The sequence below is a fragment of the Gymnoscopelus microlampas genome, assembly GCF_963454915.1.
Source record: "Gymnoscopelus microlampas genome assembly, chromosome: 17".
Lineage (NCBI taxonomy): Eukaryota > Metazoa > Chordata > Actinopteri > Myctophiformes > Myctophidae > Gymnoscopelus > Gymnoscopelus microlampas.
The window spans coordinates 25247902-25266879 of NC_139954.1; the positions used below are offsets into that span (position 1 = coordinate 25247902).

The window sequence follows — 18978 nt, forward strand, 5'->3', positions numbered from 1 at the left end:
CATGCTAACTGAGAGTACTGAACATAGAGCAACAGCGTCCTCAGAAATAATTTAACATAGGATTTTACAGTGAAAATGCTAATTTGGCTGCAGTGAAACAGCAGTCTACTATAAGAATGAAATTATATTCATGGATGTTTTCTGATGGCACACCACTTATGGACTTATTTCCAAAATTCAAATTTGCATTAGCAATTAACACAGTGCTTCTTAACTCTATTTACAGAAGGACAAGGAAGTATTCAGAGGAAAGCTGTGCTAAGTGTATCTGTGATCACTTGATCATCAAAACAAAACATTGCATTGAACCCACTGTCTCTAGACCGGCTAAGGCTTATGTAATATATGTGGTAGGGGAAGGTAAATGCCTGTGTGCGTGTGACCAGCCACCCTGCCTGTTTTGTCTGGCCAGATGTTTATTGGACACTTCTTCCCATGAATCATTGCTGGGTTCGGGCCACAACCTTATTAGTTGCAGGTGGAGCCGAGATCAGCAACACAATATCAATACATGGAGATTCCATGAGGGGGGGGGGCGGAGAGCGGGACAGTCCTCTGACCATAAATACTTCTATGAATGGAAACGCTCAACACATGAGAGAAACAATCTCTGCTTCTTTGTGTCCAAATTTGGAAATCGTAAGCGCAAATATTTGCTTTTTATGCACACAAGCTGTTGTGGGCACAGCAGTTAGTCCATATGTAAACTGTTCAAGATGGACATAGAATCCCTGTAGCATATACTGTAGGCCTAATGCCAATGAAGACGTACAGATTGTGTTATATTGTATGCCAACAATGAATTTGGACAGAGACTATTGCTGTATATAATCAGATCCACACTATGCAAGGAAAATACTTGTTTCGTCCCCGTTTTGGCTCTCAAGATGATGTAACTTGAGCGATACATGAAAAAGACTTAACAAACATACTGTATAAGTCAGAATTTAAAAGATACAAGAAAACCACAGGAGACAGAAGAAACAAATATTTTCCTTTATTAAAAACACAAGTCTGTACATTATGAGGTAAATGTGTCCCCAACCTTACCTTTCCATGGTGGAAAAAGAAGGTGACCTAATGTCAAGGTGATTGACATAAACAAACATCATGTTTACACTTCAAGCAGGAGGTGAGGAGACTTCATGGAAGCCGCTATGTTAAGTCCAGGGAAGAAAGTTGACGGGCTACAGGCAATGCCATACACTTGCAATAATACTATTAAAAATAGCTAAAAGTTAGAAATGAACTAAAGTCATTGAATGAAGTCCATGTGAGCAACTAAGATGAGACAGAGGATTCGTTTATGCTCTCTAAAAGCACTCTTGGATGGATTCCAAGAAAGCAGTTTGACAAATCCGCCTGGCGACTGCTGATGTAATCGTACAGCCTCATCTCATTAATGAGCCAGTGGTGTGTGGACTGGTGGGTGAACCTGGCTCAGTCATTGATTTACATCCTTTCAATTACATTGAGTGATTGCCTTAGAGTGATTGGAGTCCAAAACTGAAGGTCTGCAGATTCAAGGCAATCAAATTGGGTCACCCCCCACCCTTTGGAAATGATCAATCAATGCCTGGTAAGTAAGAGCACTTTGAATTCGAGTTTCTGAATTAAAAAGTGCTTTATCATTAAATGTATTATTATCACTATTATGATCATCCCTTAACCTAGACCTAATGACAGTAATTTGTTACAATTAGAGAGTCACACAAGGGGGCAAACATGTGTAGGTTGCATCATGCCTGTGTGTACTAGGCTGTCCACTGTCCAGTATTTTTAGACTTAAAGGTGACAATGTGTGCCAGAGGTATGTCTGTTTAGCGTGTGTGTGTGTGTGTGTGTGTGTGTGTGTGTGTGTGTGTGTGTGTGTGTGTGTGTGTGTGTGTGTGTGTGTGTGTGTGTGTGTGTGTGTGTGTGTGTGTGTGTGTGTGTGGTCCTCGTCTTCAAACGTCTTACTCCTTGGCCAGGGTGACGGAGGTGGGCTTGGCCCCGATAGGAATGCCGTGCTTGTGTAGTGCTCCAATCAGGACCTCCCGCATGTCCTTGTTGTATGAGTCAAAGTCGAAGACGTTTCGCACCACGTTTGCCAGGCCCTCATCAGGGAATTTCTGATGAGTGTGTGAGAGAGAGAGAAGAGAGAAGAGAGAGAGAGAGAGAGAGAGAGAGAGAGAGAGAGAGAGAGAGAGAGAGAGAGAGAGAGAGAATGAATTGAAGAAGGAGGAAATAAAAGACAGAGGAAAGTGGGACAGAGAACAGAGACAAGAAATAAAAAATGAGTGCTAGAAGGCCTACTGTAGCAGCTAACAGGGCTTCAGTGGCTATCTGAAAGTTAATTCATCCTTAGAGACTCTGGGGATTGGTTCCCTCCACACCACTGCAACGGGAGAGTAAAGTTCAGTCTTAGACTCTCTGGGGTTTGGTTCCCTCCACACCACTGCAACAGGAGAGCAAGGTTCAGCCTGTTGTTTCTCACTATGGCTATCACTGTCTCTTTTTATGGCCATAACTGTCTTTCTCCCTTTGATGCATATGGTTATCAATGACAGGGCAAGGGCACCTAATGTAATTACCTTGCTGACAACTTCCCTTGAATAGGAGTCAGCCATCTGACTAGATCTAGTCTAGCAGATCAGCATCCTGCCAGGTGCAGGACTAAGACAGGTCAATGCTCTTCCTCTTTTAAGCAGATCTCTAACCGTAACACTTTTAAGGGGAAAGTAAAATCTTGGGTCCTTGAAAGGGTACCAGAGCAGGCTACAAAGTATGTGTTCTATGTGTACTTTATGAGATGTTTTGAATTATTAATTTAGCTTGAGAACTTTTGTGAATGCATTGTACAATATTGTTGTTATATACAGCACTTTCAGTCAGTCAATTAAGAACTGCCTCACAACATCCTACTGTACCTGGCCCCAACAACAACAAATCTAAGGTTGAATGACTATGTTGAGTTGACTGTATTGACCAGGCTTCATTGTAATGAGACACTGTACTGGGTGTCCAAAAGTGATAACTAATAAATGGTTAAGTGATTGATGAGTGAGCAACAAGGCCAGTGGGGTAATCTAACATCCAGGGTTTGTCGCTGCCTGCTGAATTATTGATTTACCACAGATTCAATCCTCAATCCTCATCAGTGTTCGAGATCTCCTTTTGTGGTCTCTCTCTCTCTCTACCTGCTATCTGTCCCTCGTTTTTCTGACATTCTCTCACCATCTCTTCCTTTATCCCCCTTTCCTTGTGTCTGTTTCTCTCTCTCTCTCTCCCTCTCTCTCTCTCTCTCTCTCTCCCTTCCTCCCTCCCTCCCTCTCAGGTAGTTGCTATGTTCCCAAGACTTCTAATGAGGTGAAATCTCTAAGGGCAACCTGCAGACCCTAAAAAGACCTCGGAGCAGATGTCCTCTATGCGCATGGAAGAATGTGACTCCCGCTGTCATTAAACATTGACACTTTGGCGTGTGACGTGCACACATACAGAACACACACACGCACGTACTGTACGCGCACATACACGCACAAACACAGAATGTCCCTGATCTTTCTTCTTCCTGGTGATTAATAGCAAGGTTGACATAAATAGCAGCCTATAGATGAGAGAGAACAGGGAGGGGGAGATGGGGGTGGGGGGGTTTATGTAAACATAGTGTATGGCCACTGGACAGCGTGTACCGTACTCCGCTGTACCATGTTGTTCCTGTCCGGCTGGATGGGGAGACAGTGTGGAGAGGCTGCTCAAACATTACAATAGCTCCATCTTTAACCACTTAAACCCTCTATTCTTAGTAAAACGGATCTGAGTTGCAAATGTACGTGTACTGTCTGCACCACATCTCTTCTCTGATTGGTTAATCAGGCATTACGTGCGCGCTCTCTCTCTACTCTGATTTATTTTCATTTGGCCTTAACACAAGCATTTATAATGGAGGGTTTCTGGGTTAGCCACTAAAGCCCTATTCTATACTTCATTGTACGATGGTGTTGCGTGAAAAAAGCCAATCTTTTTTGAACGTCTTTGAAAATGTTCAGCTATAATGTAATGCCAACAATAGGGATGCACGCCAGATTGAAAGTGGTTAACCTTTGCAAAGGCTGAAACCATAATGCAGTGAGTCACGAGAGTCATCTTTGGTGCCTTCTTCTGTGTAGATGATGTGGGGCATGACTATGATTGCGTCATCAGTGTACAATAGGTGTACACGTGCATGCAATGAACACAGGGGGTCACGTCTACTTTCATGCAAGCTGTGGGGTCAGAACAGCAGGAGGGATGGAGGGCAGATGGGCGGGAGGATGGAATGGTGATGAAATAGAATGGTAGGCGAAATATGTGGCCGTATGTACTATGTACATGGGGAGGTGCAGAGGGCTGCTTTGACAGCGAGGACCCCTTGTGTTGGACACAGCGAGTGCTATGACAGTGCTACACTTTATGTGCTAAGACAGCTTTTTCTCTATCTTTCTATTTCTATCAACCCCCCCCCCCCAAGCCAACCTCATTCTTTCTCCCTTCTCCTGAATGCTAGCCTCTCCCTTCCACTCCCCCGCCTCATCATTTCATTTAATTTCATTCAGACTGCCAGAAGGAAAAAAAGCCAGGGGGAAAAAATGAGAGAAGAGAGCGAGGCAGGAATATATGGACACACATTCAGCTCAAGCCCAGACAACTGGCCTGTACCCATTAATGTGGGCAACTATTTGTGTGTACATGAGTGAATGAGTGTTTGTGCGGATTGGTATGGGCCAGGGTGAGGCCGGGACATGATCTTCCCTCTCTCTCTCTGTGATTAATGGCCCTCATCCATTATCCAGGCTGTTATGAAGCATGTACAATAATGCCTGATTTATTTCTTAGTGTCGTGCACAGCTGCTCTACGAGCCCACATGTCGCAGCACAACGCGTTAGCCTACAGACGTTTAACAGAAAAAGGTCTTGAAACTTGGTATTCACTTATGTTGAAATGTACTGCATTGTTTGTTGTTTTTCTACCAGTAAGTATGTTACCCCACCCTCAGACTGTATTTTCAGTACACAGGGAATTGCCATAGGTGTGATTGGGGGACAATTCCGTGAAAATTTCTTGCCAACCGTGAATGATGTCAGTCAAACCCAAACTGAAGTTTAACCCAATTCGACCCTTCAATGACTTCCATTATAAAATGGCCTACTTGGGGCCATTCATGTCAGCAACGATACAAGTCGTTCCATTTCTATTGCCTATGCATGGAGGTACTTCCTTGGCCTGCTGGCAATGTGTACAAGAACTTTGCCGCTGATTGGTTCAGCGGTTTGCAAGATTAGCTCCGGATATACACACACACACGCACACACACACACACACACACACACACAGATGGATCCTCTTATAGACAGCTGGCCTCCTGCAGAGTCATGCCGTAATAACTCTATGGTGCCAACAAGGATCGTGATTTGCGCAATCTGCCGCCCGCCTACTTGGATCAGTTCAACCAGTATCTAGTGAAGCATACACTTTGTGCTACTTTAATATGTTATGCTTGTCTGTTTCACTGTGAATCCCTCAAGCTTAATAAACGTTTTTGCATTTTAACCCACATTGACAGAGGATAAATGTGTGTATAACAAAAGAGGACCCCGATGAAAACAAGTCCCCAGCGTTATCCTTTTAGCATTATTGTACAACTGTACCACTGTACTTTTTGCAAACTGTTAATAAAGTATTCAATCAATCAATCAATGCTTTGAAATACATTTCCATCATTAAATTGGCAGAGCACCATGGCAGAGCACACTCCTTTTAGCACATTGAGTGCCATAAACGGTCCGGACCGTTTTTGAGAATCCAAACGAGGAGTGCCTAAAACGGTCCAGACCGTTTTTTGACCCAATTTTATTTTTATACGTGGGGCCCACGTGGGGCGCTAAAACGAAACTTTGGGATCATCCAAGGAGTTTCTGAGAAATAGAGGCCGGATGTGGATCCATGTCAAAAATCCTTCCGGTCGGCCTTTCCAATGTTATCTCCTTGACTAAAAGCTTAATATCTCCATTTCTTTTTAACGTGGTGAAAGCGAGCCGTTTTTTTTTTTTTCGATCGGCGACCACTCTGCAATGGAGGATCGCGTTGGAAATATTATTGTTCCAGGCGTTAGTCGGGACCCTCCGCCGCCTCGCATGCACGCTTGTTTACATGCACTTCCGCGTCGGGGCTTCTACAGCACAAAACTTATCAACGTAAGTGGATGGAAGAAATGCAGGCACTGAATGTATACTATTTTAATAAACCTCTGGCACCCGATGTGTTAAATGTAAGAGAAAGAGGATGTATGATTTCAGCTTAATCCAACCCATCTCACAGCTGTGCAGCGGGTACTCTGTCCTTCTTTGGTTACAAAAATAAGTCTGTTGACCCATATTCCACACCACTGGTGGCTGCGCGTTGCACCAAAATAGGACCCTAAGTGTTGTCAATGGTAGGCTATTGGTAAAATGCATTCATTATGTCTTATTTAAATTGGCACCTATAGTTATGATAAATCGGTTAAAGCATGAAATATTAACAATACTATTTCAATAATCTGGTGTTTTGTAATTGTTTCTCTGCTTCACCTTAGTACGATTACTGTAATCAGGGTAAGACGTTTCAAGGCTACTTCTATCATGTATTTCCTTAATTAAAGACCCCATGACATGCTAGAAATAATGATATTTGAATCTACATATCACATGTTACCCGTAAAAACAGTAAGATAGGGCGGGACATGACACAGATATTGATTAGCGTTTACAATAGCCAATGTCATAGTCATAGTCATGTCATAGGTGCATGTAACCTCACTGTCTGCGTGTGCCGTTCCCGTTACCTGGAGATGTTTGACGATGTTGACCACCTCTCGGGTGGAGTAGGGGTAGGTGATGGTACCCTGGTCGGCCATGGAGCGCAGCTCCCCGAAGGCTGCCACTAGCTTCTGCAGCGTGGCGTCTGGGACATCTGGGCCGTACTGCTTCAACATGGCCAGCTCCGCCTGGGGCTTGGGGTTGTCCACTGCATGGCAGCTGAAGATGTCACCTGTCGATCAGGACAACTGGTGGTTCAGCTACTCTTTTCAGTCAACTTTGTTCAACATAATTCGTGTGGAAGTTGACTCAAAGAGAACCATGGTTACGAGTAAGAAAATGTTTACTGAAATCTGAAGACTGGTTTTCAGCGACGCCTGCTGTCTCATACACATACAGGTAAACATTTAATGCTAATCCCATTTTGCTGTAGGACAGTTGCTGTAGGACAGTTGTTTAGGGCAGTGGTTCTCAACCTGTGGGTCGGGACCCCCAGAAGGGTCCCCACAGGAATTTAGGGGGGTTCCCATATGACAGTAAAGTGACAATTTTAGGACTTTTAAGACCCTTTCAATACAAAAAAACAAAAACAAGAAAGAAGAGAAAAAAAAGAAAAATACCATTACTGCATCAAAAGTAATCAACAAACTATACTATACAAACTGGTCAAATATTGGCCAAATTATCAAATAATATAAGAAAGAGACAAAATGTGTGAAAATAGCCGATCTACAAGCTCACAATGCGTTGCGAGCTTGTAGATCTGCTATTTTCACAATATTTATCTGTAGAACCGAGTCAAACTAGTTCAAATATGATTATTTTGGGGGGTCACGGCCTGAAAAGGTTGAGAACCACTGGTTTAGGAGGGAGCTTATCCACAACCACAAAATGCGTGAAAAGCGTCATAAAACGCAGGTACAGGCACTCAGCACACACGCACACACACACACACACACACACACACACACACACACACACACACACACCACACACACACACACACACACACACACACAGTAGGCCTATCTGTCAATGTTTGTATAATGTATATCTGATGAAGTTCCCACTGAGACCAAACCGTCATGTTTTAGCCCATAAATAAAGTGGAGACAGTCATTCACAGACTGCTCTTAAAAACCCTGTTTATTTTGGTTGTATAGAAATATACCCGAAACGCGAGTAGGCCAATTGCCTTCTCCACTTCCCTGGCGTTGTGCCAAGTGCCGAGCATCATGCACACCATGTCCTATCTATAGCGGCATCTCACAATACTTGGGGATCTCAGCCCTGATAGGATATTTGGTTAGTGCCTGGGTAGAACTCAGAGAATACACTTCACTAAGTAGGTATCTGTAAAGTGCGCCTAGAGGTCATACATGTTTCATTGCAACTTTGAGATAGTATGTTGTGTCCGAACTAGAGGAAAGGCCATTTTGGGGTCACCAAAATCAATAGGGTTCATCCTCCAAGAAGCATGAAGGTGCACAGCACCAGCCAAGTCCATGGCAATCCAGCCAAGAGTTTCTGAAATCTTTTGTTTGGGTCCAAAGTGTTAAACGGATGGACTGACTCACATACCCACCCCTAGAGCCCTGCAGCTAGCAGGAACACAACATGACCTTGTTTGCCTGACTTGTCCCGATGCTGAGACCATGTTTGTTCCATTATAAGCAAATGGAAATAAAAGATCATCTTGGGGGCTTTCTTTTTTAACATTTTCTGTTACATGACACAGTCCGAGTAATAAAAGCAAGATTAGATAATTTCCCAAAGTAATTATTCATCAAAGAACAGTTTAACATTTAATAAAAAGAAGATCAGCGGACATCTACCAGGAAATGTGTGTGTGCATGTAATGCGTGTGTGTACTGTACGAACCCAGAGCTCCGAAGAAGTCATTCCCCAGGAAGGGGAAGCCAGGTCGATTAGCCAGGACCAGCATCCTGAAGTCTGGGTGCATGGCTATAATGTTAGGCCTCCCCATGGCCTCACTGGAGTCTTAAGAATGGACAACATTCATGGTTAGTACAACACGCACGCGCGCGCGCACACGGCACAAATGCACCAACACCCACAGTGTTGATCCTGATAGCGATCGGTCAGGTCTGAAATTCGTCAGCTGATGTTTACATTCCTCCAGTGGGGGGGTGAGGGCTCGGGTCTGCTACTACTTAGGTAACGAGTGGAAAGGCTGTAGGTGTTTATGTAGCGACATGCTCCAAAATCTGCTGGTAGCAGTCCATAAAGGCTTTTATCCTAATCCTAGGTGTTTGTCTTTGGGGACAACCAATCTTCTATTTGTCCCCCTAATGGCCCCATCTCAGACATGTTTCTGTCACCGCACTGAATGTGTGTGTGTGTGTGTGTGTGTGTGTGTGTGTGTGTGTGTGTGTGTGTGTGTGTGTGTGCGTACACGTTTACAGTATATGCATGTCTGAGCTTGTGTGTCGGTGTGCGCATACAAGGGATGCGTGTGTCACTGAAAATAGCCGATCTAAGTTTTTGTCATCATTTGATGTATTTGTCTACAGTAGGTGCATGTGTGTATACCTGAGACAATTCTGCGTCCATCGGCCAAGATCATCTCTCCGCTCTCCACCAGGGTTTTGAGGATGCAGGTGACGTTGGTGGGGGCCTTGTCTGCCTCGTCTATCACCAGGATGTGGCCCCGTTTCACCGCTTTCACCTGGACACACGCAAGCGCGCACATGACACACACAATTCATCTTTTAGTATTCATTTGTCACTGTGTTTCTGCGCCCTTCACATACCAATCACACAAAAGCAGTTCTATGTCCTTGACTTGAGACATAGAGAGAGAGAGAGAGAGAGGGGTGATAAAAAAGAATGGCCTAGTTCTGGTTCCCATTCAGTACATTTACTGTAGATTTCTTTGTAGATGTTTGAGACTAGGGTGAGATTGTACCCACGAAATTAACTTGAATGAATCTCTCTCTTTCTCTCATGTCTTAACCTCTGCTTCCTCACACCCTCTGTCTTTGTTAATACTTAATTCTACTCATCCTCCATCCAACACAGACATTGTACTGTACAGGACAGATTCAGCACAAGAGCTGATATCTCTCTCTCTATGTTCCTCTCATTACTGTGCCCTAGTTTGTAAGGACAAGATGACATTACAAACCATGAGCTCTGATTTGCCAGGCCTCAAATGAACCCGCTATACTCCAGTGATGCCTCTTATGAATTATGGTTGAAAATTATTTATTGCGGCCGATGCTAAGTTTTAATAGGTTTTACTACTGTACGGCCTCGCCAGGGAGAACACACACACACACACACACACACACACACACACACTAGTGTCCGTTTGTGTTGACTAACCAGTGGTGAGTCCTCGTACACGATGATGCCATCTCGGACTGAGGGCTGCAGGGTCAGAGTCTGGACTGTTGTATCTCTGTGAGGGCAGGGAACACAGTCTATTAACCAGATGTTTTCAAAGTGGGGGCAGCCCATGTAAGGGGCATATATATGGTGGTCCAATTGGAAAGGAGCGTAAAATGACTTCTTTATAAAAAATAAAAATAACACAAAACATTGCATATAAAAAAATGTAATTTCAATTCATAAGATTGTGCCAGTCTAACCACTACCAAACTTGCATGCCTATTTTGGGCATGTCATTATTGTCAAAAAAAATTTTTTTAATTGAAACATTTAAAAACAAAAATCGGAAATAGCTAAATATTCTATCTACAACTTAAGAACCTGTTGCAGCGCGACTTGTTTTAAGCTTGTAGATTAGGGAATTAGGGAATTGCAGGGGAGATGGAGAACGCGGGGTTACACATGCATACAGGGTATATATGATTTTGTGCTTATAGGCATACACTTTTCAATGTAATTTCTGCTTTATCAGATTTACTAAATTGATTTGAAGATTCATAGAACTTATTCAACGTATTCTTATATTCTCCTTGATTCAGCAACACACTGGAATTCCATGTTGAGGACACCATCTGGAACAGCTTTCCTTTGAACCCTAGCGTCCATGTTTTGGGGCAAACATTTCAGAAAATAGCGATCTACAAGCTCACAGCGCGTCACAACGCGACCCATTATGAGTTTGTAGATCAGCTATTTTCGGCCCCGATACTGTATGTAGTGTGAGCGAAAAAAGGAGGGGGCCTAGTATAGAGCCCTTGGGAATCCGTTCAACTAAGAATACGGTTTAAGTGGTTAAAACACAGTGCCACCTGAGAAGTATATACATGGAGGAACCCACAAACTAAATGTGTATACAGTTTCTCTATCAATGACACGCAAATCACCAATATAAGCGAAGTACAACCTCAACCCCCAGTGGGTTATTGTTTCTGTTATGTCACTAGTAATAATAATAATAATAATAATAATAATAACAATAATACATGGTTGTATGTCAGAAACTGAACAATGTGGGTGGGTCTGAAATAAATTTAATTGAATAATCTTTATTATCCACAAAGGGATATTTGTCTTCAGTCTGTTCAACAAAAATAAAAACACATAACCATATAGCACAAAACAACATATCACACAACACCAAGACAATACATGAGGTCCCCACTACACACCCAGAAAACCATATTATCCCACATTCTCACCAGACCACCACCCTACGTCTCTCTCTCTCCAACCCCCCATGGTGAGACCCGGGGGCTGTCCTAGTTTCCTGCATGGCTGGCTGCCTCTCACCACTCGTCTTTCTGAGCCACATCTCTGTAGGCCCGAAGTCAGTGGCTCCCTTAAGTCACATGCAGATCTGACTGCCTCCCCTCCGCGCTAATATTAGCTGCTGCTACAGAGAAGCTAACCAGGCCACATCCACGCTCTGCTCCACTTTGACTTTCACAGGACTTTGAGAAACTACTCCCACGCACATAAACACACACAAACACACAAATGCACCATCTCTCTCCTCACGTGCCTGTGCACACAAAGTCGGTGTGAGAGCACGTGTTTGAGCCAGCGCACAAGCAGAATGTAACTCAAATGAAACCACGGCTCCTTTAGAGTTGCCTGTGCTCATTCAAAGACAAACAATAATATCACATCTTAGCCGCTAACTTGAAACTGGGACCTATGATTGCCACACTCTATGTCTGAATGTCAACTTCTGTATGTGTGTTCACTTATTAAGTCACTCTGAGTAACAGAGAGCACAAGAGGACTTTTATTGTCTGTCTTTCTGTCTGTCGTCCAGTTTCCCAACACAGCGGAGACACATACTGCAATGCATGGTTTCACATGGATTCCTTAGTGGAGCAGCGGTCAACGCAGGCCCTTTTGCAGCCTCCGACTGATCAAAGCTATGATCAGCAACACAGGGCTTAAGCCTGATTTATACTTTGTTGTGCATTGGGTCTCCTATCGAAAATAGACGATCTACAATCTCACCATGGGTTGCGCTGCAACGCATTGTGAGCTTGTAGATCTGCTATTATAGAGCTGTGTGTATTGATCTACGAGCATAAGGGAGCGGCCATGTAGTGGCAGATGACCTAATTCTCCCAAGGTGGAACCGTGCGCACAGGGTATTTATAGAAGTCCTTTTCAATTCTGAGATTTGTTCTTCTTCTTTTTTCTTTTTTTACATCTTTATCTATATATTCCTTGGCCTGGTAGCAGATGACCTGGTTTCTATGGCACTGAAATAATTTGTTTTTTAACAACCTTAGAAGAGGAACAGTGGTGCGAGGTGGGTTGGTGTTGTGAGGTAATGCTGCACGCTCCTTTTTTTCTCAGATAGAGCTACTTTGTTACTTGTGTTTAGATTGGGATCAAAATCGTTTTGCGGTTTTCTGATGTGGTCTAGAACAGGGGTCTTCAACAGGGGGTCCACAGGGTTACTACAGGGGGTCCGCCAAATCTTTGTTTGATATGATTTTTTTTTTACCTTAACCACTTGAACCCTAGCATCCCTTTTCTGAGGAGAACTTTAGCCAAAAATAGCAGATCTACAAGCTCACAACGCCTCGTGCTGTGAGCGAGTGAGCTTGTAGATCGGCTATTTTTGGCAAAGAGCTATCGGTGTAGAGGGAAAAAAGAGCAGACCACGTAAACAAAAAAAGTTTAATCTGAAACACAATTTTATACAATATAGAGGGGGTTCCTGCTTCATCTCTCTCTCAGCTAGGGGGTCCTTGGGCTGAAAACGTTGAAGACCCCTGGTCTAGAATGGTTATAGTGTACATATATTCGTGCTCCTCCAAAATGATTCCCCTCGGCCAGAGTAATCTTATGATTTTATAATTATGATTGTGACAAGTTTCTTCAAGTAACGAAAATTTGGCGTTCCGCCGCATGGAAAGCCTGGTGACGAGAGGTTACTTGTGTTACTTACATATACCAATTTGGGTGTTTTTTTATACAATACAAGCGGAGTCCTTTTTAGGCTCTGTGTGAAAACTGCATCTCCGACCTTGTTATGGATAAAGTGTTACAGTGTTGTTTTTGGGTAGATGAAAATGAACATTTGCAGCCCACCCACCGCCTTCCAAAAGAAGAAAACAAAATCAGTCTACCAAGGAAGGAGAGAAGAATCAGCTCACTGTTTTAGAAGCTGTCATATTAGATCTGTGTAGAGTTCTGTTGTTGGAAACCCAAATGATGTTATGGGGGGAAAAGGGAGTGTGAAAATACCAGAGAAGATAGAGTGTGTTATTTATGACTGCCCAAGGAGAGAAGAGACTCTAAATTCATAATAGACTTGTATATCTCCCATTCGCAGAAAATAGCAGCCTATGATTGCTGCACCTTTTATTAGATTTGGCTTATTTCCAATAACCATGTATGCACAATATGCCGACTTCTCACACAAGTGTTTTCCCCTAAGGCTGATCAGACAGGAGCCACTAGGAGAAGCCGAAAGCCAAACCCACCTAAATTAACCACTAAAACCCTACAGTATATACTTCATTAACCGGAGTCCCACAGGGGTCTATACCCACAGGGGTCCCGTTCCCCTCTACACCTAATGTTTACACCAGAATAGGGACGCAGTCAACTGAATTTATACTCAAAAGAAGTGCCATGAGGTCAACATGTTGTTTGAGAAACCAGTGCTGTGATGCTGTGGACAATGTTATGACTCTCCTCACCTATGAAGCTGCAGGTACTCCCTTGGCCGGTTAAGAAGGTGAAGGAACCGGTCGACGATCTTATTCTTACCCACACCCTATAGAGGCACACACATACAGTACAACAAATTAACAAGTGAAAACTTGCTTCCATCGTCGTCAAGAATTTGGTTACATAAAAGTAGACATGGTACTCCTTTGTGCAACACACATCTGTGTTGTTGCGAAACTTGCCAAAGTGTGAACTTACAAGTGCAATATCGAATCTGCAGCATAATACTCTTCTGACAGCATGGAACTATGTCTACTTTAATGCAGCATAATGTTTGGCATTTAGTCGTATTCGCTTATCGGTAGCACTTTACTTGAAGGTCAGGTCTATAATGCATTATAATCGCATTTATAATGCACTTAAAAGGCTTCATAACACTTGTTACAAAATGTTTATAATAATGCATGACAACTTATAACAAGGTTTATGAAGTATTATACATATCAGCATATTATGTGTGTATATATACCGTATATATATATATATATATTTTTTTTTTTTTTTTTTTTTCTTTTTTCTTTTCATTAAAGTATTTCTTTTTCAACAAATAATACACATGACATAAAAGACAAATAACAAGAACAAAACAGAACAATACAAAAAAACAGAAAACAGACTTAAACACAGCAAAAACAGGCAGTCATAACTAAGCTAAGCGGACAACACCCCCTACACCCCTTTACTATCAATTGTGATTATATCAATTGTGATTTCAACATATGATTAATGCAACTAACCCTTTATATACAAAAAGAAATAGTCCAATACTAAATGGAACTTCCCTTTTACATAGTTTTTGGAACAGCACATTATAACTACCATACTTATGAAGTGTCTTAATGTATAAGGACCCATATCTGACGAGCTACAATCTCGAACACCTTCGAGATTTTCAAGTGAGTCCTGAAACAGAAAATGTTAAGAACCACTGTGATAAGTCACTCCGTGCCTACAACCCACGCGTTGACTCAGAGACAAGACACAGTCATACACACATACAGCTGCACACACACAACCTCTGGGCCCTGGCAAAAGGGTACACCATGTCCATTTCCCAGCGGGCCTCCGCTTCTTCCTGCAACCCTGGCCATTCTTCCCCCCAAACCTCCCCCTCCGGGTCAGGCAGAGGGTAGAAAAGAACATGAGGATGAGGCCCTGCTTGTCCCCGCAGCCGACTACAGTGTGCTGGGGGTGGCAGGGTGACACAAGGGCAGACGGAGCTTGTTTCCTAACCCTACCCTTCATACTCGTCACACTGAGCTGTCATCTGTGGCCTAGTTCAATGAGACCCATCACTCATAGTATGGAAGACAGGTCTAATCTCTGGTTGTGTCTGGCTGAGCTTGGCCCTTACCGAGTGTGTGATATACTGTAGGGATGGGCATGACAGACCAAAATCAAAGTTGAATATTCTGCTGCTATTACTAACGATTATTCAATGAGACCCATCACTCCCTAGTTCAATGAGACCCATCACTCTAGTATGGAAGACAGGTCTATCTCTGCTTGTGTCTGGCTGAGTGTGCGATATAGGGATGCCAATCATTTTTTACCCCATTTTTCTCCCCAATTTAGTAGTTTTTGCCAATTAATTCCTCCCCTGTTGTACCCTACTGACTCACCTGCCAGTGAGGAGCCCCCACCAGGAGGACGTAGAGCCTTCGTCCTACTCCTCCCGCCCCAACACTCCCTGCTGAGAGGTGCCACCCGTAGGAGTACATGCAATGACCAATATCACCCTCCCCGTCCGGCTTCCCTCCCCCGAACATGAGCCGATTGTGTTCGCACAGACGCCCGACAAAGCCGGTTGCACCACAGTGGATTCGAACCCACAAACTCTGTGGTGGTGGGCAGGGACTTTACCACTGCGCCACCCGAGCGCCGGTATCCTCATGAACTTCTTCATGTATAGCCTAGCATACTAGCCTTGAACATTAGGCTAACATGACAATGCTAATAAAGGCATCCTCTAAAATGTATATATATGTATATGCAATTTTATTTTTTTAAACAGTTTTTTATTTTATTATTTATAAACAATTCTTATCCTCAAAAACGATCATTTGAATATTCGTGTGGCAATCGTTTAGTTTGAGATGCTTGCTGTCAAAACAATTAGAGACTCTTATTGAGTGGCTGAGTTGTGATTGGTCACTCACCTGGTTGCCAACCAATAGGAGGTGTTCTCCCAGCAGGAAGTCTTTCAGCATGTCCTCCATCACCATGATGTGCTGCAGTGAAATTAAAGTAGACACAAACGAACCAAGGTATTATTTTCCATTGGGGGACATCTTGGACAGCTTCGAGCCATTTGGGGTGATTTCAGTGTGAAAATGGTTTGCAACAGTCTTTGTGAAATGTTTGCACCTGTTTAATGTGTGTGTCTGGGCTGCATAATTGTATGTAGCATACATGACTGTAAAACTTTTTTTTAATTTGCCTTGTTGTTTAAATGTGCTATACAAATAAAACTGCCTTGCCTTGCCATTTGCACACCCTCGGAATAACAGGCCTGTAAGGGTCCATTTGGTTCCTAACTATCAGTCATTTAGCTGGGTAGCCCCCTGGAACCCCTTTATGGACCCTTGGGGGTCCTTGGACTCCAAGTTGCAATCAGCTGTTAAGTCTTAAAATGATACTGTCTTGTGTAAACTCAGAAGGGTATAGTGTTTGGTTTTAAAAAAAGATGGACTGCTACAGAGTTTTCTCTCCTCTCATCTCACCCCCCCTCCCTCCCTTCTCCTTCTCCTCTGCCTTTCTGAGGGACAGGACGAAAAAACAGGTCATTCAAAAATGGGGCAGGCCAGAACTATCTCTCATCTTCCCACTTCTGCTTCTTTCTCTCGCTTTCTCTCCCTCCCTCTCTCAATTCATCCAACAATACAGAAGATGGAGATGATAAATAAAAAGGGGGAGAAGGAGAGGGACAGAGAAGTCAAAATATTTTAAGTAAAGGCCCTAAAGTGAGAAAGCAAGGGGGGAAAATAAAGACAGACAGACACAGACACACAGAGAGAGAGAGAGAGAGAGAGAGAGAGAGAGAGAGAGAGAGAGAGAGAGAGAGATGGACATAACTGGGTCATTGCTGCTGGACATCAGGCTGTCAGTGAAAACACTGTTTCCCTCCCACCAACATATCTTTTTTTTTTTACTGAACCCAAGCTCTAAAAAACAAACTCATTAATCCAGTAACATGGGCACAATTTCCTTATTTAACCAGGCGGATGATGGAGAACAAATTCCCACTGACTGCACCATTCTGTGACTGAATATGGTGCAACTTGTTCCATTCAGCCTGCAAATGAATGGCCAGTAAGATTGTGTGTAAATCCATAACTCAATACAGCAACAACTACCGTGTTGGTAGTGGGCTCTGCGTTTTCCCTGCAAAGATGACAGACACACACACACACACACACACACACACACACACACACACACACACACACACACACACACACACACACACACACACACACACACACACACACACACACACACACACAAGCATCTCTGGGACTCTTGTGTCACAGGGCAAAGGCCTAGCTGGAACAACAAACCGTGGAGGAATGTCAGCTCCAAAGCCCCAAATCATCCAAATCCATCCCAATAAATTAACATCACACAAACTGCAGGATATTAGTAATGGCAACAGGAAAAAGAAGGAAGAGCAGTGAGAATGAAAAGAGAGGATGAGAGAGGATCTAAGTGGCTTGTGGTTCCACCTCCAGTTACACAGTGAGGTGACCTCACCTGAATGTAAATCTGTGCTAGGCAGAGTGGTGAGCATGAGCAAACTCAAACAACATTGTACAGTATTTCACTGTGGTTCTTATGCAGTACGGTGAGTCATGGAGCCTTGGGCTACTTACTACAGCAGGCATTCTAATCAAACCTAAGATCCAAGATGACAAGGTGACTTTTTGTTGCTTTGTCAAAGTACGCCTCAGGACCAACAAATAAAAAAGGTAGGGCTGTGGCTCATGCTCCCTGAGTAGTATGTCACTACATGTGAATGAGATTGGCTAATAACAGTACCTGTGCGTTATCATAGAAGAGCACATCTGGAACTTTCATTTTCTCACTGGCGTTGAAGACTGGAGCAGACACACTGCCGATGGTCAGCACACCATCCTTCACTGTACCTGGAGAGACAGAGAGTGTCACTGTGTGTGTGTGTGTGTGTGTGTGTGTGTGTGTGTGTGTGTGTGTGTGTGTGTGTGTGTGTGTGTGTGTGTGTGTGTGTGTGTGTGTGTGTGTGTGTGTGTGTGTGTGTGTGTGTGTGTGTGTGTGTGTGTGTGTGTGTCTTTCTATGTACAGTATCCTTGTGAAGACCGAATGCCCTTACATTTTTCAAAAACAGATCAAGGAGGTATGCAAGTAATTGGAATAGGAGGATGAATGGACTACTCACAGCTGTGGTCATGTTCACCAGGGACTGCAGTGTCCTGGATTGAACAGTTAGCCAGGTTCTTCTGAAGGGAAGCACGTGCCAGGCTTGGCAAGAACCTACACAATAAAATGGTATTACTATACAGTATCTGTGTGTACACAGTAAATTCCTCAGTGTTAATGTAACCAAATGTACCCGTATTTAATTGCTCCAACAGTACTTCTTTTGTCTGTACCTGAAAGTGTGTGCATGTCTCTGTCTTTATGTGCGTGTGTTCATATTGACAACGTTGCTTTTCAGGAAATGGAAAAAAAGATCCTGTGTTCCAACTTCCAATGTAGTTATTATTTGTCATAAGCTCTTTTAATACTTTTCACTATTTATAAAACCCACAGACACACTTTACACCTGGCGTCCGTATTTTAGGCATGTCATTTTCCAAATGTTTCAAAAATAGTGAGAATGGCAGATCTACAAGCTCACAATGCATCGCATGAGCTTGTATATCTGCTTTTTTGCTACTTTTTGCTACCACGTGAAAATCACATTTTATTTGTATACTTTCTTCATACAGGTGAATCCCATTGAGATACAAGATCTCTTTTACAAGGGAGCCCTGTTCAGGGTAG

At 43.2% G+C, this 18978-nt stretch overlaps 1 protein-coding gene across 1 annotated transcript in view; it reads right to left on the reverse strand.

Moving 5' to 3' along the window:
• The window catches only part of vwa8 (von Willebrand factor A domain containing 8), a 91621-nt gene that overhangs the window by 47147 nt on the left and 25496 nt on the right, over positions 1-18978 (reverse strand). The window contains exons 18-26 of the mRNA XM_084085238.1: positions 18371-18465; positions 17995-18101; positions 16116-16187; positions 13926-14002; positions 10165-10240; positions 9370-9505; positions 8698-8817; positions 6843-7048; positions 1960-2111 (exon numbers count right to left, since the gene is read on the reverse strand). Of these exons, the coding sequence (XP_083941364.1) occupies positions 1960-2111; positions 6843-7048; positions 8698-8817; positions 9370-9505; positions 10165-10240; positions 13926-14002; positions 16116-16187; positions 17995-18101; positions 18371-18465 (1041 nt within the window). The remainder of the gene's footprint in view (positions 1-1959; positions 2112-6842; positions 7049-8697; positions 8818-9369; positions 9506-10164; positions 10241-13925; positions 14003-16115; positions 16188-17994; positions 18102-18370; positions 18466-18978) is intronic.